The sequence below is a fragment of the Lactuca sativa genome, chromosome 2, assembly GCF_002870075.4.
Source record: "Lactuca sativa cultivar Salinas chromosome 2, Lsat_Salinas_v11, whole genome shotgun sequence".
Classification (NCBI taxonomy): Eukaryota; Viridiplantae; Streptophyta; class Magnoliopsida; order Asterales; family Asteraceae; genus Lactuca; species Lactuca sativa.
This window is the reverse complement of record NC_056624.2, coordinates 180,153,013-180,173,280: the sequence shown is the minus strand read 5'-3', so window position 1 is coordinate 180,173,280 and position 20,268 is coordinate 180,153,013. Positions and strand designations below refer to the sequence as shown.

The window sequence follows — 20,268 nt, the reverse complement described above, 5'->3', positions numbered from 1 at the left end:
GAAGTGTGCGGACTTAGTTAACATGTCAACGATCACCCAAATGGTATCGAGACCACCCGTTGTCTTGGGAAACTTGGTTATGAAATCCATTGTAATCCGCTCACACTTACACTCAGGTATCTCTGGTTGTTGTAGTAAACTTGAGGGCTTTTGGTATTCGACCTTAACCTTGGCGCAAGTAAGACACTTACCCACGAAGGTAGCAAAGTCTGCTTTCATGTTCATGACAATGTCTCTGAAACCACCGAGTTTCGGTGTCCAGATCCGATCCATGAGGTATAAGGCTCCATCACCCTTGACTTCTAAGTTCTTATCCATCCCTCTCAGGGTTTCACCTGTCACGTTTTTAGGTTTCAAGGCTTCTTCTTGAGCCTCCTTAATTTGTGTGGACAGATGTGAATGGATTGTCGTAGTCAATGCCTTGACTCTACGACCTGAGTACTCTTTCCGACTTAGGGCGTCAGCTACTACGTTGGCTTTACTAGGATGATAACGAATTTCACATTTGTAGTCATTTAGTAGCTCGACCCACCATGGCTTGTCGTAGTCAATGCTTTGACTCTACGCCTTATCTTGTTTCTCTTCCCAGTCAAAGGTCACACCTTTATGATTCAATGTGGTAAGTGGTTTCACGATCCTTGACAAATTCTGAATGAATCTGCGATAGTAGCCGGCGAGGCCTGAGAATTGACGGATTTACGTAGGCGGCCTTGGTGCCGACCAGTTCTCGATGGCCTTGATTTTGTAAGGGTCTACGTGAATTCCCTCTTCAGTAACCACGTGACCCAAGAATTCGAATATTCAAATCCAAAATTCGCATTTAAAGAACTTCGTATAAAGCTTCTTTGCTCGTAGTGATTCCAAGATCTGTCGTAAGTGTTGACTATGTTCATCCTTGCTGTGTGAGTAGATAAGCATGTCATCGATGAATACTATCACGAACTTATCTAAGTAAGGACGACACACCCGATTCATTAAGTTCATGAACATCGAGGGTGCATTGGTTAATCCGAAAGGCATCACTACAAACTCATAGTGACCACAACGAGTTCGGAAGGCTGTTTTGGGAACATCTTCCTCTAAGACTCGTAACTGGTGATACCCAGATCTTAAGTCAATATTTGAAAAGTAGTTCGCTCCTTGACGTTAGTCAAACAAGTCGTCTATTCGTGGTAGAGGGTATCAGTTCTTAACGGTAAGTTTGTTTAGCTCGCAATAGTCGATGCACATACAAAACGATCCATCCTTCTTCTTCTTCACGAACAAGACCGGTGCTCCCTAGGGTGATAAGCTTGGTCTAATGAATCCCTTGCTGAGAAGTTCGTTTAATTGATTGGATAGTTCTTGCATCTCAGTTAGTGCTATTCGGTATGGCGATCTGGCAACAGGGATAGCTCTTGGAATTAATTCGATTATGAACTCGACTTGACGTTGTGGTGGTAATCTCGGAAGATCTTCAGGAAAGTCGCGGACTTCAGGGATGTTCTTTATGTCATTCACCTTTTGGTTCACATCAACCACGTGAGTAAGGAACGCATGATATTCCTTTCGTAAGTACTTCTGGACTTGAATACTTGAGATGATTCAAATGTTCGTGCCTGGTTTGTCGCCATAGATAACTAGGGTTTTGCTATTCGGTAGATTAAGATGAACGACTTTCTCAAAACACATGATGTCAGCACGATGAAGACTCAACCAATCCATGCCGATAATGACGTCGAAACTTTTAATTGAAACAGACATTAGGTCGATTTGAAATGAATAGCTATCTATAGTGATGGTGCATCCTATGTATATATCGTTAGTGCTCTCAGTCTTCCCGTTAGCCATTTCTATGGTGAATGTCTTTTTTAGTACTTGTGGTTGTTGTTTAAGTAAGTGTGTAATTTTTTGATTCACGAAACTCCTCTCTGCTCCATTATCAAATAGTATGCATGCATAAGAGTTATCTAGGAGAAACGTACCCGTGACCACCGTAGGGTCTGCCACAACTTCCTCTTGGCCAATAGCCAAAACTCTCCCTACTCCGCCAGTATTCCCTGTCATTGGGCAGTTTCGTTTGTAGTGTCCAACTTCACCGCACCCGTAGCAGGCCTGGCTCACTCCAATGCCAGTGACCTGGGTGATTGGTCTTGCTGGTGCCTTACAAAAACGGGCAGTGTGCCCCTTCCTATTGCAGTTAGCACATTGCATCTCTCAGCAAGGTCCATTATGATGGAAGTTGCACTTATTGCATTTCGGCAGACTTCCAGCGTACTGCTTTGCTGGTGCAGGGACAACAGGGGTTGTTGCTGCATGAACAACCACAATCTGCTGTTTCATGGCAGAGTTCTGCGTTGATTGGTTCTTATATTTGTCCTAAAACTTTCACTTGTTGTCGTTTGCTTTGGCCGGTTCTACGACAACAGGGGTTGTTGCTTGTGGACGGACTCCATGGTCGATGAGTCTCTATGCCAATCACTTGGCACTGTCGAATGTAGAGGGGTTTGAAGATAATACGTTCCCCTGAAATGGAGGTACTAGTCCCCAGATGTAAACTCGATCTTCTTGCTCTCCGTGGGGACCATACCTGGACATAGAGCCACCAGATTACCGAACCTAGTCGTGTAGGATACTTTGTCAGAACCTTTCATAGTAAAGCTCCAAAGTTCCTGTTCAAGTTTTCGAACTTTTCCCCTCGAGCAGTACTCCCCTGTCATAATATCGTTCAGTGTCTCCCATCCCATTGCGTTAGCCACTACGAGAGTAAGTGACTTGACATGGCCATTTCACCATGTGAGCGATTTGTCGGAGAAGGTGCAGGAAACAAATTTTACTTTTCTTCCTTATGGGCAGGAGCAGATCTCGAAGATCGACTCAGTTTTCTCAAACCATTGTGATAGAGCAATGATTCCCCCAGTCCCATTAAAGGCTTTGGGTTTGCAGTTGGTAAAGTCCTTGTATGAACACTCCCTAGGGTGTCCATGACTATCACCTTGGGTATATTAAATACCCGTTCCACCCCCACTAGTACTGCTAGTGTTAATCTGAGTTAAGGCTGTCGTTACAGCCGTGGTCACTGCAACTTGAAAAACCACATGATCGAATTGAGGTAGAGGTGGTGGTTGAGATGGAATTATTGGCGGATTGCGCCTGTTTGATTTACGAGGATGCATCTTTCTACTATAAGTTTACAAAGATGAAGATAATTGTAAGTATTCAACAGTGAGTAAAATGTGAGTGCTCCTTGAACTAAATCACCATAGTTCAACATGTAATTGATGAAGTGTTTGCAATAGAGGCCTACCACTAGAAAGATGAAAGAATTTGGATAGAGATTTTCTAAGAGAATTAGATGCCTGTCAATATCATTGGTATTATCGATGTATAGAGCTCGGGAAAAAATGGACTTTGTAATAGGTCTACAACATACCAATATAGAGAAAACTTTGCCAGCTCAAAGACCTAACGAAACAGAAGTTCAGGGTCTAAATATAAATAGGAAAATAATATTAGAGTCTAAAAGTAGACTTAATCTATATCCAAAAGAGTGAGTAGAGTATGCTATACTCGCGAGAAGTGTTGTTCTGGTTAGTACTAGATTATGCCCTGGATTCAGCCAACTGGTGTTCTGTTTCCCACACACGCCTTTCCAATGCAACTTGGCTCTATCAAAGTTCTCTAAATTTGGATTGTCTGGCATCCAGTTCTCTCAGTAGTGCATCAGTGTGAGTCCTTGTCATTTCCTGGTCATCGGTGAGATAGCGGAGGCGAACAATGTTGACTCCTGAGTTAGCCTTAATTTTCATGACTTGGTCGATGATTGCTCTTCCTTGTTTAGCATTACAAGCAACACGACGAACCAAGATAGGTAGGATTCTGTCAGTTGAGCCTCCCTCGCTCAAGTTGTAGAAGCTCTGGTCTCCATTATAATGAGGTGGTTGTCCCTGTTCGTGGATCCACCTTCCCAATTTTACTGACTATAGAGGCGTCGGGCCTTGAAAAACCTATCGGGGGTTAGGATTTTGGGCAACTTGAGGTGGATTATAGACCTCTAGTTCTGAGTCGGAATCCTCCTGAACTTTCTCTTTGTTCTCTTCCTCAGAACTCTCCTCGAGGTCTTCTTCTTATGGGACTACTGGGTTATCTTCTTCTTGACCAGCTTCAAGCCATCCATTGTTCCCTTGATCGGGAAAGTACGGGTCTCCCGGCAGATGAAATCCAACCATGTTATCTAAGCGAGAATAGTGGTGTAAGAGATGTATAATAAATGTTATCTAGAGATATTTATAGGATGATCCTTACCATTTACTTCTATACTTGCGTAGTGCATACCAGTTATATATAACCTAAGATAGAATAGACCTTCGAATAAGTGATCCAACTCAAAGACCACAACCAAACAAGGAACATGAAGTAAAGCGAAGATCACAGATTCTAAGTCTATAATATCTTGGTCACATATAACCTAAGCATATCCGCTCAACAACTATAGACCTACTAGTAAGGGTCGTTTTATTTTTCACATAAGTAATTACAGTACAACAAAATACTCCTATAGTATTTTAAGTTTTTGTTATGTTCTAGTGTTTCTTGGTAGTATAGTTGGTAAGTTTTTAGACTTGTTGCAACACCATAACCATTACTAGGCATATGCTAATAATCACATCTCGGATAAATATAGTTGATCAGACTATATCAATCCCAGACCTGATTATATATCCCCAAGCCTACTTGTGCTATTCAATAATCAAAATACTTTTGTTCTGTTCTAGTATGACACTGTTCGGGTATGTATGCATGTATGTATACTTTAGTAAAATGTTTTATATTTAAAAAGTATAACTCTTGGTCAGAGTGTTTTAATCCCGTTGTGTTTATAGTTGTATATCTTTTATGGGTTGATATACTTAGTTCACTATAAACAATGCTCTGATACCAATCTGTCACAACCCCAAATCAGAATGGCGGAAACGTTCGGGAGCGGAGGACATCATGTACAGTATCGTAACAATGCACAATAGTAAAACAAGCAAAAACATCCATTGCATTAATAGAATAGTTAATATACGTGTGTTCATTGAATAGTAGTATGACACCAAAAATGTAAAGCAAAAATAAAAGACGAGTCTGAACATGCTCCGTCTTCTCAAAAACCTGTGCTCGTGTACCTGTCTACCGGTTCCCTGAGAATACAAGTTATTTTGAACGAGAGTATCAACATTTAAGTTTGTGAGTTCATAAGTATTTTAGTGTCAAGTGTTTGCATTTTTTTCTTGAAAATGTTTGTATTTGTTTAGTGAAAATGTTTGTATTTGTCTAGTGAAAATGTTTGTATTTGTTTAGTGAGAATGTTTGTATTTGTCTAGTGAAAATGTTTGTATACTTCCCTGAAAATCCTATATTTTCTGCTTAAATGAAAAGTAGTCTTCTACTTAAGACCAAACTGTTTGTATGTTATGTTCTCTTGAAAATAGTGTAAAATGTATGTTTGTACTTGAAATAGTATAAATGTATGTTTACTATATTTGTAAAACCATCTTTACTAGAAAAATAGAATGCAATTCTCATGTGAGAATATCACTGTATGAATGTAATGGAAAATGAAGATTTACAGTAGTATTGTATAAAATACATTACTGTATGAATGTAATCGAAAATGAAGATTTACAGTAGTATTGTATAAAATACACTACTGATGCATTAACTACCTTGAAACCAAACTGGTTAATTAAGGTTAAAATGTGATTAGGTTCTAACCATGCTTGATTGACTAGTATAAAATACGACGTTCTTCGGGCGTTTAAAAATGATATGCCATTTGTCACCTGTAGACCTGCAGGTCCCATTGTAGCTAGCAACAATGTGTGGAATGGTCAATCCCATATAGATCTATACACAAACTCACGCTCTCCCTCCAGGAAAACTCTAGTTACAAAACGTGACATAACAAGAATATTGCTATGCCATGAAATACTATCTCACATTTTAGTTATCTTATTCTTGTTATAGTATGTGAGTTCCTTCTTGTTCTTCTAAATGAATAATATACTTTGTAATGAATAGTAATAGTATGTATGTATTGGTTTATGTGTGTTTCTCTGTTCTAGAAAACAGTGAATATTGATTCTCTAAACTATACCTATTATAGTTTACTAGTATGTTTGTTTGAACTGTAGCTGAATTGGAGAAAAGACTCAATCGCCCAACATATGCAATTGAGTTAAGTATGATCTTTAAAAATGGGGTTTAATATTAATGTATATATTTACCAAGTATAACTATGATTTAGCCGACAGTCGGACTAGTGATCCTACCCTAAGCCCACGACCAAACTAGGAACAAGAGTTACGGTATTTAGCAATAGTCCTAAGTCCATTAAAGCATACTTATACATAAATATGTAAATGAATATGATTTTGATATAAACAGAAATCTAAAAATAGTTTAAAAGAGTTTTAAAATGATTTTCACATTATTTAAGCATAAAAAATCCTTTTGTTTGATTGTTTCCACGTGTAATTGTTTAACACAACTAAACTGTGTTCGACTTGTATTACCTCCCTAAAAGCATTTAAAAAGGTAAATTTTAGGGGTATGAACTCACCTTATGTGAGTGATTCATTTGAATGTTCGATATAGGATGTTATTTCTACGAGTGAAGTCCCGTAGCAAAACCGAGTCCTAAATAGCATTTTATGTAATATAAATGTATACAATTAGTGTATATAAACATAAGAATGATAAGGAATTGGACTTATTTGTAAGTTTAACTTACAAATAAGAGTGTTAGAAGCAAAATGGAAGGCTGCTAGGAGTTTACGGCTTGCCCCAAGAGTTCACGGTCCAAGAAGATCTTGGTGTTTTTGGGTTTACAGTTGGTGTTCTTGATAAAATGAAGGAGATTCAAGGGTTTACGGTTGAATGTTCTTGAGGAAATGAAGAACACTTGAAGATCCAAGCAAGATCCTAAGAAGATTCAAAGGATGAAAGATGATATTTGAGAGAGAAAAGGTGTTCACGGTTGGAGTTCTTGAGAGTGAGGTGGGTGTTTTCGGGTGGATTTGAAGAAGTGAGGAGGAGTTCAATGTTGGGTCCCTATATAGGGTCAAAAACTGATGGGACACCTTCGTTGGATATCACACCGAGTGGATAAGATCGAGGTTTATGGCTGCGAACCATTTGCGGTCCTAGGGTTTACCGCCGAAGCGAGGGTTTGTGGTTCAGACAAGGTTATCGGTTCTCGGTTCCAAAAGTTTTCCTCCTTAAACACACAACACCTTTGAATACAAGGTTTATACACCTATAACTCATTAATCTAACCATATTAAGATAATAAAGAAATAAGTTTGACCTTTATTTGATATGTTTGACTTTCGTTGACTAAGATTGACTTTTACAAGATTTGAAATTATGGGTTGTCACTAGGGATGAGATTTAGAACCGGAAAACTGGACCGGAACCGGAATCGGACCGGAACCGAAACCGTCGGAATATATAGAACCGGTTCCGGTTCCGGGTTTAAAAATTGGCTTTATCCGGGTTTCGGGTAATCCGGGTTTGGGTCCATCAGGTCAGGGTAAATCGGGTCTAAAAACCGGAACCGGAACCACTTTTAGGGCCAGAACCGGTTTTTGTGAAACGTTTAAAAGATGCATATCTCATTCGTTTCAACTCGGGTTGACATAAATTTTTTTCCAATATGTAGTTTAGAGTTTGTACATGCTTTTAGACTATAAATTCGCCATTTTTAGTTTTATATTCATTAACTTACACTCCCCCAAAGTCGAGATATCAAAGCTGGAAATTTTTAGTTTTTTAGTTTTTTTGTATTCGGTGAAAGTTTTAAAATACGTATATCTAATTCCTTTGAAGTCGGATTGACATGTGGTTTTTTCCAACATGTAGTTTAGAGTTTGTACATTATTTTAGACTATAAATTTGTCATTTTTAGTTTTATATTCATTGACTTACACTCCCCCAAAGTTGAGATATCAAAGATAGAAGGTTTTTTTTTTTTTTTTTGTATTCGGTGAAAGATTTAAAACATGCATATTTAATTCGTTTGAAGACGGATTGACATGTGGTTTTTCCAGCTTGTAGTTTACAATTTGTACATGAGTTTAGACTATAATTTTGTCATTTTTGATTTTATATTCGATGATTTATAGTTCTCTGAAGTCGGGATATCAAAACTGAAAATTTTCAACTTTTCAGTTATTTGTTTTTGTAATTTGTATTATGTGAAAATGTTAACATGTGCATATCTCATTTGTTTAAAGTCAGACATGAGGTTTTTTCTAGAGTGTATTTTAGAATTTATACATGATTTTAGACTATAATAATGTTAATTTTGGTTTCTTATTCAATGAGTTACAATCCCCCAAAGTTGGAATATCAATATGAAAATTTTCAAAATTCAACCCACTAAATAGTAAGTAATTACCAAAAAATTCTGGTTTTTCCGGTTCTAAACCCACTTTATCCGGTTCCAACCTACCAACTTTGATGTTTCTGGGTTTTTCGGTTCTAGACCCACTTTACCCGGTACCGTACCCGGAACCGAACCGGAACCGTTTCCTATATACCGGTCCGGTTTCCGGTTCTACAAAATATCGTTAACCGGTTCCGGGTTTTCAGGGTCCGGGTCCATCCGGTCCGGGTTTGGACCCACTTTCATCCCTAGTTGTCACACTATATGTAGCCATGTAGGATAGCTTGAGAACTCTAGATCTAGGATTTCTTACTTGTTCCTTGTTTGGTTGTGGCTTTAGAGTAGGATCATCTGTTCGAGTGGTTATCTCACATCTGGTTACTTATGGCTATGCATTCCATGTAGATTTGTTGGTAGTGGAGTAGTGTACTGTGAGGGGCCTAGTCGGCGATAGTGAGCTATATGATTGGTAGTTGTTTGTACTTATGTGCCTACTTAATTTCTTGATTGTTTATATATAGACATATTGTGGTGGGTGGGGTTGAGACGTTCCTGTTATGGGTTGTAGGCCAAGATACCAACTACAGACCGGTTGTAAGTCGTAGGCACGGAGGCTCGGGAGGAGCGGCTGGGTTGAGGCATCAGGGCAACAAACCCGGGTAATCCAGTTTGATGAATGTGGACCCAGTATGCATGTTGTATATGTTTTGTGGTGTGTGGTATTTTGGGGAACTCACTAAGCTTTGTGCTTACCCAGCTGTTTATGTTTTTTAGGTTCCATTGCTGATCGTGGGAAGATGAATGCGTGACTGTACACACTCATTAGCAGCATTTAGGATTCTGCGTTTATCATATTACTCTGATTTTCAACAAAAATGTAGTTTGGAACAAATGGTTTTCTTAACATTGATTTTATAATTTCAAAGTTTTACCTTAATAAAAATGAAAATTTTTGGTTGTGAAAATGCGACGTTACAATTTCTATTAATAAAAATGATGTTAAAATCCATAACTTAAAGTTTCGTGTTCAATTTGTTATAATTCCACAGTTTTTAGTAAATCAGTTCATCATTGGAATATAATAGCATTTAAAATGAAGTTGGATACTAACCATAACTCTTTGAGTTCCGAAACAAACTACTTCTCGAGAAATTAAGTATAATATCACTTAAACTTGCTTAATAAACACTGATGTATTGTACAATAGGTCTAATTATAGTTACGTTCACGACGATTGACCAACAATTGTTGACATATTTTACCAATTGTTACATTACTCTTTATTATTATGGTTACAATTTCTCTTTCGTTACATTCTAAATTAATGGGAGCATACATCCCATATTATTAATTTTGTGTTCTAAAACTATTTAACATATACTTGGTTACTAGTTGCCCGTATGAGGATTATTTGTGCATTCATGAAATTATATTTTTCATAAATGCATTTGGTTATTACAAAGCTAAAATGTTTATTTTGAGAAAAGAGATTTTGACATCTTACTTGTTGCATACATGCATATCATGCTAGGATGTGTGCGATTTTGTGGTCCCGTGTACCCAAATTGGCAATGGCTGTTGCTTGTTGTTTGTTTATGAGTAGATTTATAGATAATTCTCACGTTCACAAGTAGAGGCTCACTACCCCTCATGTGGCCTAGGTTGGATGAACCCTAGTGCCTTGACGACTGGATAAATTTCTCTTCCACGTGACGTCATCGATGTGGTGAAGAACGTTGTAGGTGCATGTGATTATCTAGAAAAGTTCAACCCAAGACGCGTAACAATCATCAATATGATCAAAGGTTATTCTCATTAGAAGCCATAGGGTTCGATGATGGAAGAAGAACAACCCCTCCCATCTTCCTCTTATCACTAATGGATGCCAACCCTCTTCTCTTATTGTTTTTCTCATCTTCCATCATAAAATCCTATGACACTCTATTGAGAATAAAAAAGCCAAAAAGAACAAGTTTTACTCTTCTTTCGTCATAACCAACATAAAAAAATCTTAATGTAGATAACTCTTGATTAAACTGATGATTATTTTTACATATTGGGTTGAACTTTCAATATCATTTCATGGACTTACAATGTTCTTGACCAATAGTTAACTAATGGATTCACATGACCACTTTCTATATTTTTTTCAAACCACCATGAAGTGAAGTTGGAAAAATCTCCTATGAAATTATGAAACCGGAAGCACAAAATATTCTAAGATAGCAAAGATGTAAGGGTATTTTTTAGAAAAAAAATAATGTTAGAGATTTAATCCGAAAAAATTAAACAATGTAAGGACTAAATTGACAAAAAAATGAAAACGTAAGGAGTAATTCGAAAAAAGAAATTGTAATGGCTAAATAAAAAAAATAGAAAAAAGTAAGGGGTTTTTTAAAAAAAAGAAAATTGACATTTAACCCGGAAAAAAAAACTCAAATATATAAGATATTAACTTTTTTTTTTAAAACCCTAATTATCGATTGGTTTTAAGAGATATCTTAACTATTTTTTGTGGTCACTTTAATCGATATTCATCATTTACAAATTGTTTTTGTTTTTTTCTTTCCAATCTACATAATACAATTTTCATCTTTAGTTTTGGATAGAGCTAACCTTATTTGGAAGTATCGTTTGCGAGTACATTCAATAGCATGCTGTTGCTATGGTATACACATAATTTTGGCACGAGCTGTTGCATTATTACAATTTTATTTGATGTATTTATAAAACTTTAAAGATATTTTTAAGTACTTGCGTTGAGTTTGAAGGTTTGTATCTAATGACGTTTTTTTTTGTGATTTGATTTATCACCTTGGTTTTCCATGTACGCTGCTCCAGTGAGTTTAGTCATTAGAGACTTTTGGCACTACTTATTTCGACTTCCGTTGTTGTTGTTTTTTTTTTTTTTTTTTTTTTTTTTTTAGTACTGAAGATCGATTTCATCTCCAAATGGACTTTGTTGATAATGATCATAAACCTTAGGCTATCAAGTTAGCCACTATGAATGTTTCCTAAACATCATGGGTTTTAGTATTAAGTTACAATTCTTGTAAGGCTATTACCATTCGTTGTCAACTTCTATTCATTCCATTCATCTTCTTTCTCTCCTCATTCCTTGAGGTTTATCAGCAATGCAGCTTCTCAATAAGAATGTCATTTTCATAGTGGTTTTTCCCAAATTTGGTTTTCTACTTTATATTGTGGTGTTCTATTGTTCTTCGTATTGATTTCTTGCGTTTCTAAGTTGTCAACTTCTATTCATTCCATTCATCTTATTTGTCTTCTCATTCCTTGGAGATTTATAAGCAATACAACTTCTTAATAAGAGTGTTGTTTTCATAGTGAATTTCCCGATTTAGGCTTTCCATTTTATATCTCGCGGTATTCTGTTATTCTTCGTATTGATTTCTTAAGTTTCAACTTTCAAGCATTATCATATTTATCATTGGTGTTCGATTGTGTTATTTCCGCATCGACTATTTTTTAACCTATATGAAAATATGGAAATGTAATGCAAAAATATTATAAGTATTTGTGGAATCAAATACAACATTTGTGCCAAAGATTGCTTTCGGTTTATTCCTTTGTTGATTCATGATTTATCAAGAAGAAGAAGAAAGAGAAACTCTATAAATGAGATTACCAAGGAACAATATGCCTATCTATTGTAGTCAAAGTCAACACTGATTTTGACTTTCCTTTATTTACAAATCAACCCAATCTGTCACCTGAACCCACATGAAAAAATTGTTACCCAAACCAAATGGGGTGTATCTTGCTTGCAATGCAAAAAAGATTGAAAAATCTAATCAGGCTTCAAGATTCTTGGGTTTCCATAACAGGTGAAAGTCCATACTCTCTTATGAAGGATGGATTAAGAAATTTGGCCACAAAAACCCACAATTTATAAACATCATCAAAGTTAGTCAAGAACCCTAGTGAAGCAGTAACAACTTCAGCTCTCACAAACCCTCCTCCACCTTCATCATGATTCTCGTTCTCCATTGGTCTGCAAAGCGTTGTATCAGTATAATCCATAGCCCCAGTCTGCTTCGTGCTTTGTATAATCTTTATATGACTAAGAATTCCAACACCCAGAGAAATCCCATTTCCCTCCGCCATTTTTTGAACGATTTCAGGACGAATTAACCCTGTGATTCTATCTCTAACGTTAAACGCAACAGATGCGCCCCTTTCGTATTTGATTTTGGGCCCGTAGATTTGAACGAGAGGAATCGAGTCTTCTTCTGTACTTGAAGCTGGTAATCTGAGTTGAAGCAATGAAGTCACTAGCCAATTGATCAAGAAACGAAGCCTCGATGTCGTTTTGCTGAGCCCTAATGTGTTGACATGATCAAGATGCCTACATGTTATCTCAGGTTCCCTTCGATCGGATTCTTCGCCTTCATAATATTCTTCATCGCTGATGTAATCATCTTTATCATCTAAACCAGACGATACCCTTCTTCCCAGTAATCTAAACTCTCTTTCGGGTTCTCTTCGTATAGAAGAACCCTCGATTTCGGATTCTTCCTGGATTTCTGGACTATGTACTCTCTGTTCGCCTTCTTGAGTTTGTGCTTCAAATCTGTCTACTCTTCTCACATTGTCGTTTCTCTTCTTGCCTGTAAACCAAAATGGTGGAGGTAAAGACGAGCTAATGTTATCAGGCTGCGATCCTAATGGAGTCTGGCCTAAATTGATCCACATCGAGTCCTCAGGTGAATCATCTTCACTAAAAACAGGAGTCTTCATGACAGAAAATATTTCTGTTTCTTCAAAAACAGGGCTATCACCAATACCATGTTCGATCTCTGTTTCGTATACTTTTCTCACTTGAGAAGGAGTTAATGCACCGGAAAAAGCTCGTAGCTGAGTTCCGTTATGGCTTTCCGGCATAACTTCATCTTCTCCGGTGACTTGGTCGTCTCCTGTTTCACCAAATTGAGGGAATCCAGCCATGGAATCACTCAAATTCGAAGAATACACCGGACTGATCTTCACTATACCGGAGCTACTACGAATAGATTGCTTCTGAAGGCTTCCAATCACAGATTTCTTGATGAGAAGGCATCCGAATCCAGTAGGATCATACCCGAAAACTTTATAAAACGAAGTGATGATGAAATCAGGACGAAACAGAGATAGCCCTAGTGAATCCATGTCTAAGGGACCCAACGCACCTGCATCAAGCAACACATGCCAGTTGTTTTGCTGAGCGAATGACATCCACTGGTAAGAATACTTTGCTCCGGTGACTCTTGATTGAACAGGAAACACAAAAAGACCTGTAGATGAATCTTTCTTCCTCTTTTTCTTGTTTAAAATCTGTTTTCTTAGATGGGTTGAACATGGTTTAAGCGTAGGCCATTTGAACCAAGCACTGTGAACGTTGGCGCCTTTCTCTTTAGCACGTTGAGCCATCCAATTCACAGATTGACTCTCATGATCAAACATCGTTAACAGCTTTTTATTTGTATGAAATGGGTATGATTCAGCTAAAAGCTTAAAAGCAGAACCTCTACTAACAGTAAACACAAGACCATATTCACTCTCAGGGATGTTCAAGTAATCCATGATCCTAGATTTTATATCGTATTCAACTGTACCTTTTTCCCGACCACCGTATAGTGCGTGATTGCTCAGATTTGAAGTAATTTCAGACAAACTAATCGAACATGATTCCCAATAATGAACGAATTGAAGAAATGAAAACAACCCAAATCCACAGTAATCAAGACACACCTTAGAATCATCGTCAGCTAAGTGTGAGTACTCATCAACCCTCAACTGATCAATCTTCTCAGATGACTTGTACTTTGGATACATGGTTAGGAACTTCAAGAAAGCTTCATGAAGATCAGTAATAGAGTCTTCAGTCTCGAATGTTGTATCTGCAGCTAGAGAAGTTGCTTTGAGAAACTCTTTTTGAGCTTCTAATCTTGCGAGCGATCTTGATCTTCCCAAATTCTTGTTTTCCATGTCAATGGACTCTGAAACATCCATGTTTTGGGGTTTAACAAGAGACCCATGATCAGATGCTTGTTGAAGAGCAGCTTTGAGTTTATTTTCTTGCAATTTTCTAACCTCTGATGGGTTTCTTTTGATAGCATGTGTGGAATGGTTAGATTTAGACTGATCCTTCCTTCTGCTCTTTTTGTAACAATTTAGACAAAGACTTGGAAGTGAAATATGCATGAATCTTTCTTAAAGTTTCAAACCCAGAAAAAAATATGAAGGATGATTGAGAAATGGAAGGAGCAAAAGAAAAAGGGTTTAATTAGAAATCTTCAAATGAAAAAAGCAAAATCGATTAACGCATATTGGAATCAAACCCTTTGATTCAAACTGAAAGCATAAAATTATAGAGGAAAGATCCTACCCACATGAAGCTTTGCTTTGTAAAGAAGAAAAGAACGCATACACAAAACACAATAGCACCATACTGGATTCTAAATGTATAACATTTTGTAATTGCTTTTTCTTTTTTTCTTTTGGAAAACAAATGGTTTTAATATAACAAATTCCCGCTTTCATGAAATATTGGGTTTTTGAGGGACTTTAACCTTTTGCCAACCAAAAGCACATGTAGAAGTCGTACATATCTTTGAGAGTGGGGTTTTCTACCTTTTCTTTTACTTGTAGGGGAAGGTAAGTGTTCAGTGTTCTAATCAAAATAGGTTTTCTATAAATAAATATCTTTGATTTGATTCATAAGGAAGATGTGCTGACGGTGACATAACACACTGCATAAAAGTGGAACCGTTAAAATTGAGTTTTGTGTTACTAGAAGATTCCACTTAAAACAAATAATTTTATAAGGTCAGTTTTATTTTATTGATTTGAACGTTGGCCGATTAAGAAACAACATAGAAGAAGAAGATGTCTACAATAGACAACTGAGTGTTGCAATTAAGAGAGTGGAGATGAAATGAGAATGTTGCAGTAGGCAATCTTATGATAAGATGTAGTTGGACATAAAAATAAACTCAATGTTGTATTTGTCCATAGGAGGCCAGAGAAATGAAAATGTTGTAGCGGACATATACTGGTAAGATGTTGAACATCAAAAACTCAATGTTGCTCTTCAACAAGCATTTGTCCATAGGAGGTCGTATAAATGAGAAAGTTAAGATAAACATGTGTTAAAGGCTTTATTAGACATGATACCAAATACAATAATTATGGCGTCCATGTTGAAATATGATAAATCTAAAACACGCAACGGAAACATTAAAAAATTTGATCAACATATAGCACAATGGATCAATGTACAATATAGGGGGTGTTTGTTTTATCTTTTAAAACCATCTTTTAGCTTTTTGAAGAAGATAAAAGTTAAAAGATGTTTGGTAAATACATAAAGATCTTGCAAAAGCCACTTTTTCATATAAGGAAAATCAACTTTTTGGAAAAGTTAAGTAATCGTGACTTCTTGCAACTTTTCCAAAAGGAACTTTTCCTCTCAAAAAGTTAAGCCAAACACCCCCACAGACTTAAGGAAAGATTACCTTTTGGATGATCTAGAGAACTCAAACGACAAGTCAATAGTGGAAGAAGGGCAAGGGTCGGCAAGTAAAACAATCTTTTTTCGGACACACAAAACCTTATTATTAATTGCTGACTCGGATTTTTTATGAATACATTTGTATATATTTTTGTTTTAGTTTTCTATATGATGAAAATCTTTCACGGAAGCAGTCTCCAGATCTTACGGTTGGGTAATTGACCATTTCATTTACCTCATTTGTGTGAGACTAAGATAATATTGACATCAACGCATCTGCTATAAGTTAAATGTTATTTATTTATTTCAACCGTTGAACAAAGCTCTTAAAATGTAAGAAGAAAAATCATAGATTAAGTAATGAAGTTCATTTTGGTAAATATAGACATGCCCAAAAACAATCGGTTACGCCAACGGAAAAAAAAAAAAAGCTATGCTTTATTTCTAAAGCTGGAGTCGAAAGTTTGACAATTATTAAGCTTTGCTTTTCTTTTTGGGGTGGGCGAAACTTCTTGGAGATACATTTGTCTTTAGGCTTTTAACTTTGGTGGTTGCCTCCATCTATATTATGAATTATATTATATGAGAAAAAATAGTGTATTACAGAGACCATCCTGTTATTGCTTCTTTCAATTATATATATATATATATATATATATATATATATATATATATATATATATATATATATATATATATATATATATATATATATATATATATATATATATATATATATATATATATATATATATATATATATATATATATATATATATATATATATATATATATATATATATATATATATATATATATGATGGGGGTTTTCATTTTTTTAACAAACAAGGGAATGAACGGAATTGAATTGGCTCTAAGAGTGATCTATTTTCATTTTACTTGGTGTAATTTCGTCAACTTATTTGTAAAATAACTACAACTTCCAATCAACATTTGAACTTGACGAGTACCTCCATGTGGACTCTTAAATACTTGAACTCCATTGAAACTTGGATATTGGAATTTCTCATAACTATATTGCAATTTTGTTGGTGATTTTATATAATCAATGTGTATTTAAGTGTAATGGATTGATTTGTTGACCAAAATCAATCTTGATGAATATTAAACAAGTAAGGAAAGTACAAAGTGCACACTTATTTAAGTTTATTCAAGATTTAAAGTAGACTGTCACCCCTAAACAAACGGTGGTCCGGGAGCAGCGCCCCTGATGCGGTCTAAGGGGCATCTGCCCCTGGCTTGAAATAAAATCGTTTTTTGACTTTTTTTTTTTTTTTTTTTTACCTTAATAGAAAGAACCCTGATTAGTGACAATTTTCAGACATCAAACTGTTTTAGTGACAGTTTTTCAGACATAAAATTGTGGTTTGACAGTTTTTTGATGGAAAAGGTACTTAACCAATTTTGGTCTTCATTGTTTATGGTATACTCAAAAATCATAATAATCATATTCTCTATTCTTGCTCTCATATTCTAGGTCTTATCCGATTAAAGATTGGGAGTATTACCCAAATAATTTAATCTGAAAGTGATATCACAATTCTTAGAATTTTCAAGCCTTTTTATACCCAAAACCGCTAACAATTTTTTCTCCTTATGATATGATGCACACTTTTTTTATCAGTTCATAAGCTTATAAATATAGTAGTAAATATTGCTTGTTTTGACCGGTGCTAAAAGTATGATGATTGATTTTCCTGACTTTGTTTTAGGATTGAAGAACTTGGATTCCTTATGCCTACATAGATACAAAAACAAGCTTTACCAATTGTATTTCTTGGCCATGATTATTTTCTACATGCCTAGTTGAATATGGGCTTAACCGCTTAAGGTTTTTACTGTTTATACATTTTTCATGATTATGGTCTGGAGTAGATTGTTGACATATATCTGTATATCAAATTTATCCCTACGTAAAATGGGTTTCTTTATAAACATTATTATATAACGTCTTCCATGATTTTCAGTCTTTCCAAAACTAAATTTTTTCTTGACTTCTAAAGATGAAGATACTTGGGATTTTCACGAAAGAGTGAATTTCTTTTGCAACTTTCACGCTTAACGTTTTGTTGGTAAAATGCACCATTGGATCCTTTAGAACAAACAAAAATTCACAAATTGATGGTTTAAGAAGTTGATTAATCTGTTGCAGCATTTTGAGTTAAGTCACACAGACCGTAGGTAAAAATACATCAATATTTTGTGGCATTTAACACATTTCTGGTATTTAACACATTTTTATTGTTAATACAATTTTTTATGGGTAACCCACCATAATCTCTCTTCATCTCTCAATTTACAGAAGGTAAGTGACAAATATAAGTTTCACATCAACTAGGTCTAAAAAGTCACCATTTTATTTTGATTTCATTCAGAATCTCTATAACCTCAAGTGCCAACATTTATAGTTCATATCCATGATTTCTTATAGTCTTTGGTTTAAATTTAGAAAAACACCCTTATCAAATTACAACTCTATTTAAATCTTTGAATTATTTTCTAATTTTTTAATTGAATTTTATTAAATTATATCTCTTTCAGATTAAATTTCGAACTTATTTTGTATTTTTTTTCATTATTAAATTATGAAAGATGTGTCCTAAAAGACTTTTCAACAATTTTCAATAAATAGGTAAAATTTATGTGTTTTACATTAGAAACATAAATAAATTCAACCTATATGTGCTATTTTTGAAAACTCGTTTTGTTATTTTTTTGGAAAAATCATTTCGATTCTTGAGATTATGAAATCCATTACATTTGCTTTGAAATTTTACTAATTAGGTTTTAGATAAAAGGTTAAATATGGTTTGGTGTCATCCCCTCATTTCTGATTGCCACCATGGTTTCTCCATTTTTGCAACTCTTTACTCGTAATAGCAACGTACTTGTACTTTTTGCTTTAATACAATAATTTATTCTGCAAATTGTAGGTAATACCAACTTACTTTACTCTTTTTACCAATATAGACAATGTACTTTACTTATTTCTCCTAATAGCAATATATTTAAAAATTTTTATCCTTAATAGCAACGTACTTACATTTTTTGAACTTTTTGTAACTCGATAATGTACTATAGCTCTTTACACATAATAGCATCTTTACCAATAATGCAAATATGTGACAAATAAAGTACAATGGCCATAATGGTAGAAATATGTTGTATTCACTTCTTCATTTGGTATATGCTCAAAATTTTAAAAAAACATGAAACATGGATCTTTTTCTATTAGATATTATCTACCATGTTGTTTACATGTAATGTGTCACCACAATTTGCAATTCAACTTTGTGACAACCCGAAATTTCTATTCTGAACAAACCATATCAAGTCAATAGAAGTTAGAACAGTTACAGTGAAATTCTAGACTTTTTGGTATAAGTTTGAATATTTTAGGATTTACACTTAAGGAGATATCAGGAGAGTGGATGCACTAGGGTTTTGTGCAACACTGTTATTCCAAAACTCTATGATATTAGAGTTCATTTCGGGAATAAAATATTTTCTGCCAAAAATCCTAGGACTATATATAGAAATCTGAACCATATTCATTCATTAGTTACATTTCCAACTAGAGAAAAGCCGAATTCTCTCTCACGGATCTTTGGGTTTTCATCCCAAATCGTGAGTACTTCCATCTAGTTGTATTATATAGCTTAGATTGTGCTTAATAACATCAAAATCAGATCAAAACCCCAAGATTTGAGAGTTTACCGCCCAAGACCACTTGGAGAGTAAACTCTTTTATAAGGGCCAAAGTGTGCCTAATGTCCCTCCAAGCCTTAGAACTCAACCTAGAAACTACCATGACATGTTTAGACCACAAAATCATTAAGAAACAAAGGCTAGAAGTGAGTTCACAGCCAAGGATGTTCTTGGGCCGTAAACTCCATTTTTAGGTGCCAAAACACCCTAAAAGCCTTCTTTAAGCCAAGAGACTAGTTTAGACATATACCCTAATGAGTTTAGGACTAACAAACACCATTAGAACACCAAGAATAAGGAGTTCATGGCCCAAGAAGTTCCAGGGTCGTGAACTCCAAACAATAGTGCCAAATGGTGCTATAAACTCTTCTAAAGCCTTGTACAATAGCCTAGTTTAGTTCCTAGTTAAATTAGGGACTTGAAAACACCACAAACACCCATCCAAGGGAGATTACAGCCGTAATCTCCATGGGATTTGGTCTCAGGGCCATAAACTCCTAAAAGGAGTTATATAATGCCCTAAACTCTTCCATAGACCAAGCCATTAAGTACAAATGCTTCTTAGGGTCTTGTAGAGCATCAAACACAAATTGGTCACATATGTATGAGCTTACGG

General features: G+C 35.5%; 1 protein-coding gene across 1 annotated transcript; it reads right to left on the bottom strand.

Annotated features, from left to right (window-relative positions):
- Positions 1-11,938: 11,938 nt before the first annotated feature.
- On the bottom strand, positions 11,939-14,960 carry LOC111876701 (uncharacterized). Its single transcript, XM_023873274.3, has one exon. It carries the CDS (start codon positions 14,612-14,614, stop codon positions 12,233-12,235), a length of 2,382 nt encoding a protein of 793 aa, XP_023729042.1. The 5' UTR covers positions 14,615-14,960; the 3' UTR covers positions 11,939-12,232.
- Between the last annotated feature and the right edge of the window lie 5,308 nt (positions 14,961-20,268).

Excerpts from the sequence above, each read along its gene's own strand:
- LOC111876701 (XM_023873274.3), bottom strand. The coding sequence starts at position 14,614 with ATGCATATTTCACTTCCAAGTCTTTGTCTAAATTGTTACAAAAAGAGC.